Source organism: Hibiscus syriacus, unplaced genomic scaffold, assembly GCF_006381635.1.
Source record: "Hibiscus syriacus cultivar Baekdansim isolate YM2019G1 unplaced genomic scaffold, ASM638163v2 tig00111105_pilon, whole genome shotgun sequence".
Lineage (NCBI taxonomy): Eukaryota > Viridiplantae > Streptophyta > Magnoliopsida > Malvales > Malvaceae > Hibiscus > Hibiscus syriacus.
Window position 1 is genome coordinate 2,367,154 of NW_024062987.1, and position 12,830 is coordinate 2,379,983.

At 36.5% G+C, this 12,830-nt stretch overlaps 1 protein-coding gene across 1 annotated transcript; it reads left to right on the top strand.

Moving 5' to 3' along the window:
* The first annotated feature begins 9,247 nt into the window (after positions 1 to 9,247).
* Positions 9,248 to 11,753, top strand: LOC120153921 (14 kDa zinc-binding protein-like). The gene is made up of 5 exons (XM_039165780.1): positions 9,248 to 9,471; positions 9,561 to 9,618; positions 10,326 to 10,415; positions 11,376 to 11,493; positions 11,614 to 11,753. Exons 1-5 carry the CDS (start codon positions 9,275 to 9,277, stop codon positions 11,679 to 11,681), a joined length of 531 nt encoding a protein of 176 aa, XP_039021711.1. The 5' UTR covers positions 9,248 to 9,274; the 3' UTR covers positions 11,682 to 11,753.
* The last annotated feature ends 1,077 nt before the right edge of the window (positions 11,754 to 12,830 follow it).

Sequence of the window (12,830 nt, forward strand, 5' to 3'; positions counted from 1 at the left end):
CGTTGCAGTCGGGGCATCTAAAGTAATAACGTTTGTGACGTTAGACATCTAGATGAATGAAAAAAAAGTTTAAGCACCTATTTCAAAAAAAATATAGTTTAGGAACTTATTTTATAATTAAGCCTTTTTTTTAATAAGAGAAAATAACCTCAGTGACTAAAAATGCCTTATAATATACGATTTTAACCAACTTTTTTTGGATTTGCCAAAATGACCAACTAAATCGCAATGCGATCGATAATTCGCAACGCGATCTCCGGTATCGCAAATCAGTTTCCAGATTCGCAACGTGATTCTGACTATCGCATTGCGATTTCCCAAATTCGAGTTGCGATTTTCCTAATTCGCAATGCGAATACGTAAATCGCAACGCAAATTTGGAAAATCGCAATGCGATTACGTAAATCGCAATGCGATTACGTAAATCGCAATGCGAATATGTAAATCGCAATGCGAATCTGTAAATCGCAACGAGATTCTGACTTCGCAACAGGTTTTAGTTTCGCAACACAAATGTTTTCGGTATATAACTACGCAGCAGAAGCAACTCATAACCTAAATCCCTAAATCGCAACTCATTTTATCTCCATCTATCACTCTCTCCGGCGACATCCGTTTATATATCCAACGACATCCTTCCCCATCCGGCAACATATTTTAGTTTCGCAGCTCGTTTGTTTAGTAAATTAATTTACAATAATGAAATCATCTAATGTTGATCATGTTTGGATAGATTTGTATTTTGGAGGGTCATGGGAGAATGTTCATGGTGTTTTACAATATATGCCTTTACCCATGAATCTTCAACTAAAACTGTCATTAAAAAAGTTAACTTATGAAACTCTAATGTTACGCGTTGCAAATAAATTGAATTTAGAGCCCCTAAGTGGATTTAGGATATCTTATCAGAGAAATGGTAAAGTTTATTTGTTAACCAACAATGAAGATGTTGAACGATTCATTGCTTACATTAGTGTTTCAAGTGATGATGTTACATTGTATGTTGTTGAACCTAGAAGTAGTGAAGTTGGGTCAGTAGCGGGTAGTAATCAACTAAGTTTTTCAACCCTAGTTTATGGTGCTCAAAATTTAATGGTTCCACCACAATTTCATCATCAAGCAAATATTGTTTCACCACATTTCCAATACCAAACACAATCTCAAAACCCACAACCTTTCCCTAATCCAAATCCCAATCAACTTTCAGCACCAAATTTCGATTTTCGTATTGACCAGTTAGACGATGATGAGCCAACAGAAAAAATTGTGAGTATTAGTCAGTATTCGAAATTTGATCTTGGTCAATACCCGGACTTTGATCTTAGTCAATACTCGGATTTTGATGATTTTTCAGAAGAAGAAACAGAACCTGCGTGTAACGATTTTGATATTGGTCAATACCCGAATTTTGATGATGAAACAGCCGTTGCCGAGGAAGATATTGTTGATGATAATGAGGAGGAAGTTACGACTGTAAATGAACATGTTGAACATCCATTCTGTAATTCATATAACACTGAAGAAGAAAAAGAAGAAGAAGAAATCCCCAAAGAAAAGTCCCCGAAGAAAATGCCACGGGAGTATAACTGGAATATGCCAGAATTACTTCAGATACCAGAAGAAGAGTTGGTAAAGATAGCAGTTGATTGTTACACAAAAATTATTCGTATCAAGAAAGATGATTGTTTTGATACAAAGGAAGACTTGAAGATAGCTTTGTATACGATATGTATGGAAGATGGCTATCAACTAAAAGTTAACAAATCAAGCAAAGATCGTTTCGAAACAAGGTGTATGATTGAAAAAAACTGTATGTGGCGTATGATTGCAAAGAGGATAAAAGATTGCGAAATGTTTCAAGTTAAGAGTTTTATTGATAAACATACATGTTCAAGAACCCAAGTTTTTCCTCACCATAGACATGCAAACAAAAAGGTGTTGGGTGGTTTTCTGGTTGAGTTAATGTTTTTGAATGGCAGGGTATATCGGGGACATGAAATTATGACTGACATGAATGCTCGGTTCAAGATTAGTATCTCATATTCTCAAGCTTGGAGAGCCAAATGTTATGCCTTGGAATTGTTGAGGGGGTTGCCAGAAGCATCGTTTGCCCAACTGTCGGCTTATTGTCACAATTTAAAGCTGAAAAATCCTGGGTCGATAACTCATATCAAAACAGATAGAGATGGACGCTTTGAGTTGTTGTTTATCGCCATTGGTGCTGCGGTTAGTAAATCAATATAATTTTGTCGACTCATTTTTGTTAGTTACATGCATTTCACATTTAAATGATTATATTTATTGTGTATATGATTTTGTAGATTCGTTCGTTTATTAATTGCATGTGCCCAGTTATTATAGTTGACGGAGCACATTTAAAAGGTCGATACCTTGGAGTAAACTTATTAGCAGTAGCCATGGATGCTAACAATGGGATACTGCCAAATGCCAATAGCTTACGGGGTTGGCAAATCTGAAACCTCTGATTCATGGACATGGTTTATGGGGCATCTTAGGGATTGCATAGGTCCTATTAGCAATCTGACAATCATATCCGATAGGGCAAACTCAATTGACAACGCTATTAGAAGGTGTTTCCCAGATGCTTTTCATGGACTTTGTGGTGTTCATTTGTATAGAAATCTAAAATCAAGGTCTGCTGGTATAAAAAATCACAAATGGACATACTGAAAGGCTGTAAAAGCTTATCGGGAAGTGGATTTTAATAAGCATATAAATTGTTTAAGACGTGTTTTGCCTCAGTGTGCTCAAACACTAGAAAATGTCGGGTTTGAAAGATGGTCAAGAGTATATCAACTTGGAGCAAGATATGGTTTCATGACATCTAATAGTGCAGAATCAATCAACGCTCTAAGTTGTCATTCCTGGAAATTACCCATTACTATGTTAATGGAGTTTTTTCGAGCCTCTATTCAACAGTGGTACTACAAGAAAAGAAACCATGCAGGTATTATTTCTTTAAATTCGTAACTTATCATATATTTTACTAAGTATTATTTATTTAAATTTACAGGAACATTGGAACATCGTGTTACACCATGGACAGAAAAAAAGATAACGAAACGTGTTGTGAAGTCAACGTCATGGAGAGTTGAACCATGTTCAAACACTTTGTTTGAAGTACTGGATAATAACTTAAATGGGCTTGTCGATCTAAATGGAAAGACGTGTAGTTGTATGAAATGGCAAACATCTGGTTATCCATGTGGCCATGTTATAAAAGTTTCTCTTCATCTAAACCAAGATGATTCAAGCGCATACGCTATGGATTGCTACACTACAGAAGTATATCGACAGACTTATGGCGAGATTGTCTACCCTGTTCCATATCCTTCTGAGTGTGACATACCATATGACTTACAAACAGTTTTGCCACCAGCCATGGACAGAAGGCTACCTGGCCGACCAAAAAGTCACGATCGTATACCGTCTAAGGGTGAAGAGAAGAAGTGATCGACATGTAGTCCGTGCAAAGAAAGTGGTCATACAAGGTTGACATGTGGATCACCAATGCCATCACAATCATCTTTTCCTCTACCAAAATATGGATCCTCATCAAAATCCCAATCACAATCGGCTTCACCTTTTGGGACTGTTAACCTGGGTGATTTTTAAATGCAAACGTTGTATTATGTGTATATTATGTGTGAACTTTTAACATTTTCAATTAGGCATGTATTAGTAACTTGAGTTTGAACATTGCTATGATATGTTCAGTTATTATCACTTATTAGATATTCATTTGACTATCGCAACGAGAATATGACTATCGCAACGAGAGAATCGCAATGCGAATGAAAATCGCAACGAGTGAATCGCAATGCGATTCTCTCGTTGTGATAGTCATTTCCGCGTTGCGATAGTCATTTCCGCGTTGCGATAGTCTGTTTTGCATTCAACATAATGCAGATTGAAATCAACAAATCAACAATTACATTTTAATCAATTAAACAAGCACAAATATTATGTACACATTAATTAAACAAATCAACATTTACAAATCATCTTTTACAAATCAATTAAACAATAAAAAAATAATAATGAAATCAACTTTTGCACTCATACATCCATTTCACGCAGCTCACTTCAGGATTAACCTGCAGAAACCAAACATTGAATCAACAACACTTTCTACACTTCTAAAACCTACAAACAACAAATTATTGAATTCTAGCTACTTAACCAAACATTTTCAAACCAATAAGAGTATATATGTTTAACAACACTTGTATTTGACTTACAAATTGTTTATGGACACTTTCATAATGCGGATGCAGGTAGGCAGCGTCTCGCATATATCGCTCTAGCCATAAAATACCGAAACCACAAGCCTACTGCACCTCTATCTCTATCGGTGGGAGGTAGAAAATATGTACTTCCTGTCGTCAAACGCTCGAAGCACATGCATACGAGAGGACCACAATCCCCTCTGGCTTCCTTCGTTTGTTGTGGCGCGGTCTCGTCTCTGATAACTGTAACATTAAACTTCTTTGGCTTATTGTTTCCAGACTTAGTCCAATAATTAATTGCATCTAAGAATTTAGCCAAATGAGAGCTCCATCCCTTAATAATATATCTCAAATCAGACAATGATATGTAATTTATCATGCTGTCATATACTATTGTCTTTAGGGATGGGAGCTGAAGCTCGACGAGAAGCCAATGAGTACGGTCCAAAACAGGGATAAACACCTGCATCGAAATGTAATAATTCAAATTGCGCACTTATTTATGAACACTTTTAAAATATTTAAACAAATATACTAACCTTATCGACCTCCCACCATGCAGGATAAAGTTTAGCTTGTCCATTAGCCAACACATATAATTCATGTCGTTGATTCTTCAAGTGAACTACGTAAAAAGACGTCGGCATAATTGTATATCGCATTTTTTTATATTTTTCTTCAATTTCCTTACAATTAGAAGACGTGTCACCCATGCATCAATATGTTGTTTTACAAAAAAAAATGACATATATTAGTGAATTACATAAATTTTAAAAAAAATTAATCAAACTGATATATAAGAAGAAATATAAGACTTACCCCCATCGAAATAGCCGTTGTCTTCAACCCCTAATAATACACCCCACCAAGACCGTTCAATCAACAAATGCATATCATCGTTGAGTTTGTATATGTCAGCGTAACACCATTGGCTCCGCTCATGTAGATAAAAATCAACTGCGGTCTTAGCCCAAAGGGTATTATCCAGAATTGTTTCCGGTAGTTGTTTCCTCTCCACTTCATCTGCCGGAATGGTACTAGCCGGTAACTTATACAAAAGCCAACAGTCATCCATCATGTCCGGCACGTGAGGGGGCTTCTCAATAATTCGATATATTACGCCGTGTGAATCGGGCTCTAGAATGTTGGGAGGGACCTCTTCAACGATGACAGTGGCCTCTTGAACGGTGGGAGGGGACTCTTGAGGGATGATAGGGGCCTCTTGAACGATAGGGGAGGCCTCTTGAACGATGACAGGTGAGTCGGGCTTTTTCTTACGGATTCTTCGCACTATTGGGGTGAATGGAGACGTAATGGCACGTGCACGCCGTCTGATGCGTGAACTCCGTCTTGCAAGAAAAACCCGACGTAGAGCATCCACCTTAGCGGGCCGCTAAAAATAAATTAATACATAAATCAGTAAATAAACAGACATGATATTAAACAATGAAAACAAAGACAAATATATTTCAAACTTGCACAGTATTCACCCAAGTCATTATTATATCATTGTTCACAAAATGCATTAGATAACATTCCAAAAGTAAGCACTTATATAAACATTTAAAAGGACAACATATATGTTTAGTGCAGGTTCAATGACAACATAAAGAGTAGTAGTTTATTCTTGAAACTTAAATTTTCAACACTGTGAAGTTAGTATTTATCTTTTGGTTGAAGTAATGCAATTCATTCAAGTTTCAATTTGCAGAAGAAGAATAGAATCTGAAACTTAAAATCGCAACGCGAAAATGACTATCGCAACGAGAGAATCGCAATGCGAAATGAAAATCGCAACAACAAAATCGCAACGCGAAAATGACCATCGCAATGCAAAAATGACTATCACAATGCGAATTTGACTATCGCAACGAGAGAATCGCAATGCGATTTTCATTTCGCATTGCGATTCTTTCGTTGTGATAGTCAAATTCGTATTGCGATAGTCATTTTCGCATTGCGATAGTCATTTTCGCATTGCGATAGTCATTTTCGTATTGCGATTCTCTCGTTGCGATAGTCATTCTCTCGTTGCGATAGTCATTTTCGCATTGCGATAGTAAACTATTCTTCTTCTGCAAATTGAAACTTGAATGGATTGTATTACTTCAACCAAAAGACAACCAAAAACAAATACTAACTTCACAAGGTTAAAGAATAAACAGTTAAACAGTATTGGCAACAACCGAATGAATTTACTAATCAATCTAAGTGAAATTACGAGTAAATTTATCATCAAGTTAAATATATGAAAAATATTAAACTTACCTCGTTGCGTAGAGTATGAACCTCATTCTGCAACGATGCTACAATCTCACATAGAGCTGCTACCTCACCACGTAAAGTAGACACCTCAACACGTCATGCACTATTTTCATCGCGTAAAGTACCGACCTCCTCACGCAAGGCATTGACCTCATTACGTAACTCCCCTAACTCATCCCGTGGAGGTGGAGAACAGGGAGATAAACGTCGTGGCATCTTTGTCGGTCGCATATCATGAGGTGATGGTGGAGAAGAGGCTCGATGATGTGACAGAATAGGTGATGACTCTCGTTATGGAGGTGTATATTCGGGTCGATCAGGTGATGGCTATGGGTGAGGTGATGGCTCTCGAAGTGGTGGCTGCTCATCATCCATGCCATAAAAAAAGCTTACTAGCTTGCCACCAATCAGTGGCAAACTCAGCTTCCGTGGGTGTCAGCCTCTGTAATGGAGTGTTGGCCTCCTAATAATTTAAAAGCTCAAACAAAGTTAAACGTGTACTAGTAATAACTTGTTTATAAACGTATGGTAGTATTTGTGTTAACTTACATTATTTATTGTAGTATACGGTAGTAAATCTTCCCATTGCTGCAAGGACCGTTTCCTCTTCCAGGAAATAACCCTAGGAATATCATTAGAAGTTTTTAATGCATATGTCTGCATGGCAGGAAAGGCCTCAAATATCCAAATCTACAAACAATATAATAACAAACATTAGTAATTGTTAAATAATTAATTATAATTTTGGAAACATTATATAAAAATTATTACCTTAAAGGCCCAAATTAAGCCTGACAAAGTGTATTTGGAATCATCGCCACGCAAACTTTTCCGATCATTAAAGGCAGACGACAACTTATTCCATGTAGCTCTCCATAGATACGAACCCCACGGAAACAGGTTCCATACATTTAGGTCCTCTACCAATTTAATTAGATCATTAGGAATAGGTTGTCGGGCCTCTCTGCCTAAAAAGCCGGCTTGTAAAAGTATTAGAAGGCATACTCGGACAACATCGACGTCATCCATCCGAGTAAAACCATCTTTCTTATTCAATAATCTCGTCAAGTCTTCCACGTGTAAATTCGACTTCTCCATTGACAGCTCAGGAAAAACCCGAGAAAACCATGATAGGCGGGTAATATGTCTAGTGTACCGATCTACATCATCGTGTCCGAAGCGTAGACCGGTGATTAAGCAAAACTCCTCCCGCCCAAAACACGTATACGCCGGTGGAAAATCAAACCATATCTCTTCATCACGACGTTGTATAGTCTCTGGTAGATCGCTAGTCATGGTTTGAAGAAACAGATGGGTCAACATAGCATCTCTACCCGGATGTTGTACTTTCAGCTATGGCCCGAAGCAAGTATCCTCAAATATTTTTCTTTGTGCAGGTGAAAGCTTCGACGCAATTGTTTTGGCCAGGCTTACTTTATTTCTTAAGGTCAATTGAGCCGAATAAAAGTTATGCAAAAACAATAAACATACCAATTTAGATATACCAAAAACTACACTGTGAAGATATGAACAATAAATATAAAGAGTAGTAGTTTATTCTTCAAACTTAAATTTGCAACACTGTGAATTTAGTATTTTTTTTTTTGGTTGAAGTAATGCAATTCATTCAAGTTTCAATTTGCAGAAGAAGAATAGTTTCTGAAACTTTAAATCGCAACACGAAAATGAAAATCGCAACACGAAAATGATTATCGCAACGCGAATTTGACTATCGTAACGCGAATTTAACTATCGCAACGCGAAATGAAAATTGCAACGACAGAATCGCATTGCGATAGTCATTCTCGGTTTCAAATACTAAAATTGAAAGAAACTTGAATGGATTGCATTACTTTAACCAAACGACAAAACAAAGACAAATACTAACTTATAGGGTTAAAGACTAAAAAGTTTAGCAGTATTGGCAGCAATCGAATGAATATAATAAGCAATCTAAGTGAAATGGTTAATCTATTATTGAAAATATCAGTAAACTTATCATCAATTTCAATATTAAAAACCGAATAATAATGCAAAAATTTCAAAATAAAAATAATTTAAAAAACTAACCCTCGGTGGTTGATTTGGTTGATTTTTCATTTCTGACCGTGAATGATTTCGCCGGAGATGGAGACTGATATCGTCGTGGGGACTGATTTCGTCGAAGAAGGGGACGGATGTCGTCTTAGAGAGTGAGAGATGGAGATGAGACTGAGTTGTGATTTAGGGTTTTAGGTTATGAGTTACGATTACGGGATATACTATGGACGGTTCAGTGTTCCGATATATTAATATATTCGTGTTTGGAATTTGAAAAAAAATACGCGTTAATATGAATGGCGCTATGTAAATCGCATTGCGATTTACGTAATCGCATTGCGATTTTCCAAATTCGCGTTACGATTTACGTATTCGCATTGCGAATTAGGAAAACCACAACGCGAATTTGGGAAATCGCAATGTGATAGTCAAAATCGCGTTGCGAATATGGAAACTGATTTGCGATACCGGAGATCGCGTTGCGAATTATCGATCACATTGCGATTTAGTTGATCATTTTGGCAAATTCAAAAAAAGTTAGTTAAAATCGTATATTATAAGACATTTTTAGTCACTGAAATTATTTTCTCTTTCACGTCTACGCAACATTCTCATTACCAATAAAATCAATCGATACGTTTATATAAAAGGAAATACGTAGATATCAAAATGAGATAATGACTAACCTAATATTCAATTAAGCCTAAAATGTAGGAACGATGAGGAGAGTGCGCGAGAGAAAAAAAGGAGAACGGCACATCCGCACATGCCAAAAAAATGGAAGAGACAGGGTTAGTGATGATATAAAGAAGAGCCGACTGGCAGTATTGAGTTGTCATTTGACTGCGGGATCTTCCGTCATGGCTTCTGAGGAAGAAAAAGCGCTCGCCGCTGCACCCTCTGATTCTCCTACCATGTCAGTCCAACCTTACTTTTCGCTTTCTAATTCTTATTCTAATTCTTCTTTCTTATTTATTTATTTATTTATTTATTATTATTCCTCAGATTCGACAAAATCATCAACAAGGAAATCCCAGCTACAGTGGTGTATGAAGACGATAAGGTGCTGATCATTTTAATACTTTTAATTTTAAGTACTGTGTTGGTCAATCACTGGTTGTTTCTAAGCTCGAATGTTTTTTAGAAATCATGTCCAATTTTCCTTCTCGAAACTATTGTTTAATGGGATAGAAACTGTCATTTTTTTCCCATATAATACTTACAATAGGTGATGCCTGCTGGTGCTGGTTGTATATATATTTTTATTTTGTTTCTTAAAAACAACCTTCTCTGGCCCAAATTCTGGTAGCGACTTGGAAACTGGTCTGGTTTTTAACATTTCGAAGAGCACTGATTTTGTGCTTTTCTGTGTTTTATCTTAAAAAGGGTAGAAATGCAAACAGCCTCTGCACTTTTAAGGTGGAGAATTTTCCTTGGCCTTTTACATTTTGAGAACTAAACCGTTCATTGCCCTGAAATAAGGCATGTCAGAATTGTAGGGTTAGAGGCTTTTTTTCCCCTGCTAGCTGTCTCTGGTAGATGAGAATTCTTTGCTTGAATTTTGAGGAATGCCTAGTTTACTGAATGGGGAAGGATTCTAATGAATCAACCATGCAAGTTTTTAGCCTATGCCTCGGATTTGATAGGTTCATGTAAAATTTTCTTTATGTTTTTTCACAGTTTGATATGTTAGTTCTTTTCATCTAGCTTTAAGTTTATTTGCCATCCATTTGCACTGACGTATTTATTTGTCTTTTCTTTTGTTTGTAGGTCTTAGCTTTCAGGGACATAGCTCCCCAGGCTCCTACACACATCTTAATCATTCCAAAAAACAAGGATGGCCTAACTGGATTGTCTAAGGTACAATTATTCTCTCTCACATCTGAGTAGTAAGCATTTTTGCCGTTTTGCATGGAGGAAACAACAGTTATGGTTATGTATTAAATTGAAAACAAAAAAGAAGAGCATCATTACTAAATGATCTAGTCTTGTCAATTCGTTTTGCCTTTTGCGTTTCCCTCACTCCTGATGCTGAATAAGGACTAAGGAGGCAGAAGTAAGAGAATGAATATTGGATTTAAATTAAGTGGAAATTGTATTATGGAATTTTGGCGTTAAAGAAAGTATTAGGGGGCCTAAGAGGGAATAGGAATGAAAGAGAATCTATGATGAAGAAAACGTTAACCCTTGATATTCAAGTATTGATAGGTATAGGCCATAAATCCCTAACACGAGCTTTTAATATATCCTTACAAAGAAAAACCCTTCTAAAACCTTAAAGCAACACTCCATCATTCATCCCAGTTGAAGGAAAATGTCTTGAAGTTTACCTTATCCGTTCAACAGTCGTCTGTTAGGTTCATTTAACTTATCCGTACAACTTCGGTGCACTTCACTCATTTGCTCATAGGAAGAATACTCGTGGTTGGGATAAATTTAATTGGTTCTAAATGGAGTTGGACTAAACCTAAAAATAGAGTTATAGGTCCTTGAAATCTAGCTATCTATACTACATTTTAAAAAATAGTATTGACAACTAAACCTTATTTTAATTAGACTTGGCAAATAGACTGGTTTGGTGGGTTCAGATTAGTTTGATTTTGGCGCAGGTCATTTAAGGCTTGGATCATTCTGAATTCGAGGTTTTTTAGGTGTAGACTGGATTTGAGCTCAGGCTAGTCTAGTTTTTTATTTAGACTTCGTAGAATATGAATCCATTTTAGCATGCTTTTCAGTTTTGGTTTTCTGCCAAGATCTTTTTGGAGAACTCTTGTTCCTTGATCCATCTATAGTCTTATGGTTGTGAATTCTGTGTTTTAGGCTGAGGAGAGGCACACTGAAATTCTAGGCCACCTTCTTTATACCGCAAAGCTTGTCGCAAAACAGGAAGGACTGGAAGATGGCTTCAGGATTGTGATCAACGATGGCCCTCAAGGATGTTTGTTTTCTTTCTCTTGCTTATTTTTTTTAAATGAGAGACATTATTTTTTCCATTTCAATTTGGCGAGAGACTACGTAATGTTTTATAATTTTATTCATACGTTGCGTTGTGTTGCAGGTCAATCTGTGTATCACATTCATGTCCACCTCCTCGGGGGGCGCCAAATGAACTGGCCTCCAGGCTAAATGATAATGTTAACATAACAGGCGGACACCATATTTCATGTTAGTTTGCATTATGGCCTGGTTTGTTAACATTAATATGAAAGCAGACGTGTTTGTCACAAATTGCTTTACATCGAGGCTTTTGAACAGGTGAAAACTAACGAACTGAACCTTGTGAAATACTTGGAATCATAATTAAGTGGTTAATTATTCGCCTTTTTTTATCAACTGTTTTTGGGTGCATTCTATTGTGGGAAAGATCCACCTGAGTTAGTAGGGGCCAAAATGCTAACATTGTGCTGACATTCGCTGAAGAGATGATTTCAGTCCTTGTTATGTTGGTCAGTAGTTTATTTAGTTTAGTATTTATAGAGATTAATTCTGATATATATATAATTTAAAAGTAATGATGAACTCTCGTGTATATGAAGAAGTTATAACTTCAAAATAAATAAAGCTATTCAAATTTAGTGGTTTGACTCTAAAATATATATTGAATCTGAAACAACCGCAACAGGAATTATTCAAAAAACCCACCACTCAAAACCAGAGTAATCTGTACTAAAAGCAACATGGATTCTCAAGATCCAAGTAGACCGGACCAAAAGAGAGTTCTATTTTTGACAAGAGGAAACCATTACAAACGTATCTATACAACTTGATTTCAATTCTATATTCATACTTCCAATCAAAGCCACTGAAGTTACAGAAGGTAGCAGCACCAGAAATAGGAGAGATATAGACATGGCATTCGAATCCTTGATATTCGAACAACAAATTGTATAATTCAAATGAGAGATCGACACAAGCAACCACGAAAAGCATCAGCAGACAATGAACTGTCATCTGATTCTGAACAGGCACAGCTATACTATCACTTTTCAATGATGGTAAGAATCAGGAGCATATCGCCTTTTCCAATTGTTCCTGCAATTGCCCATTCTTATATGTCTCGGTAGGTAAAAAAAAAAGAACCAATTAAATACTTGCAAAACACAATTTCTCACTACTTGAAAACCATTCCAGTTTAAACGTTTTGATGCACACAAGGATGGGACTTCCGCAGCATAAAGACGACAAACCCAATTTCAAAAGGATCACTCAATATTTTCTTCACATGGATAAATCGCTTCCTAAAACACAAAGCAAACCTTTCTTCAGGGACAAAAC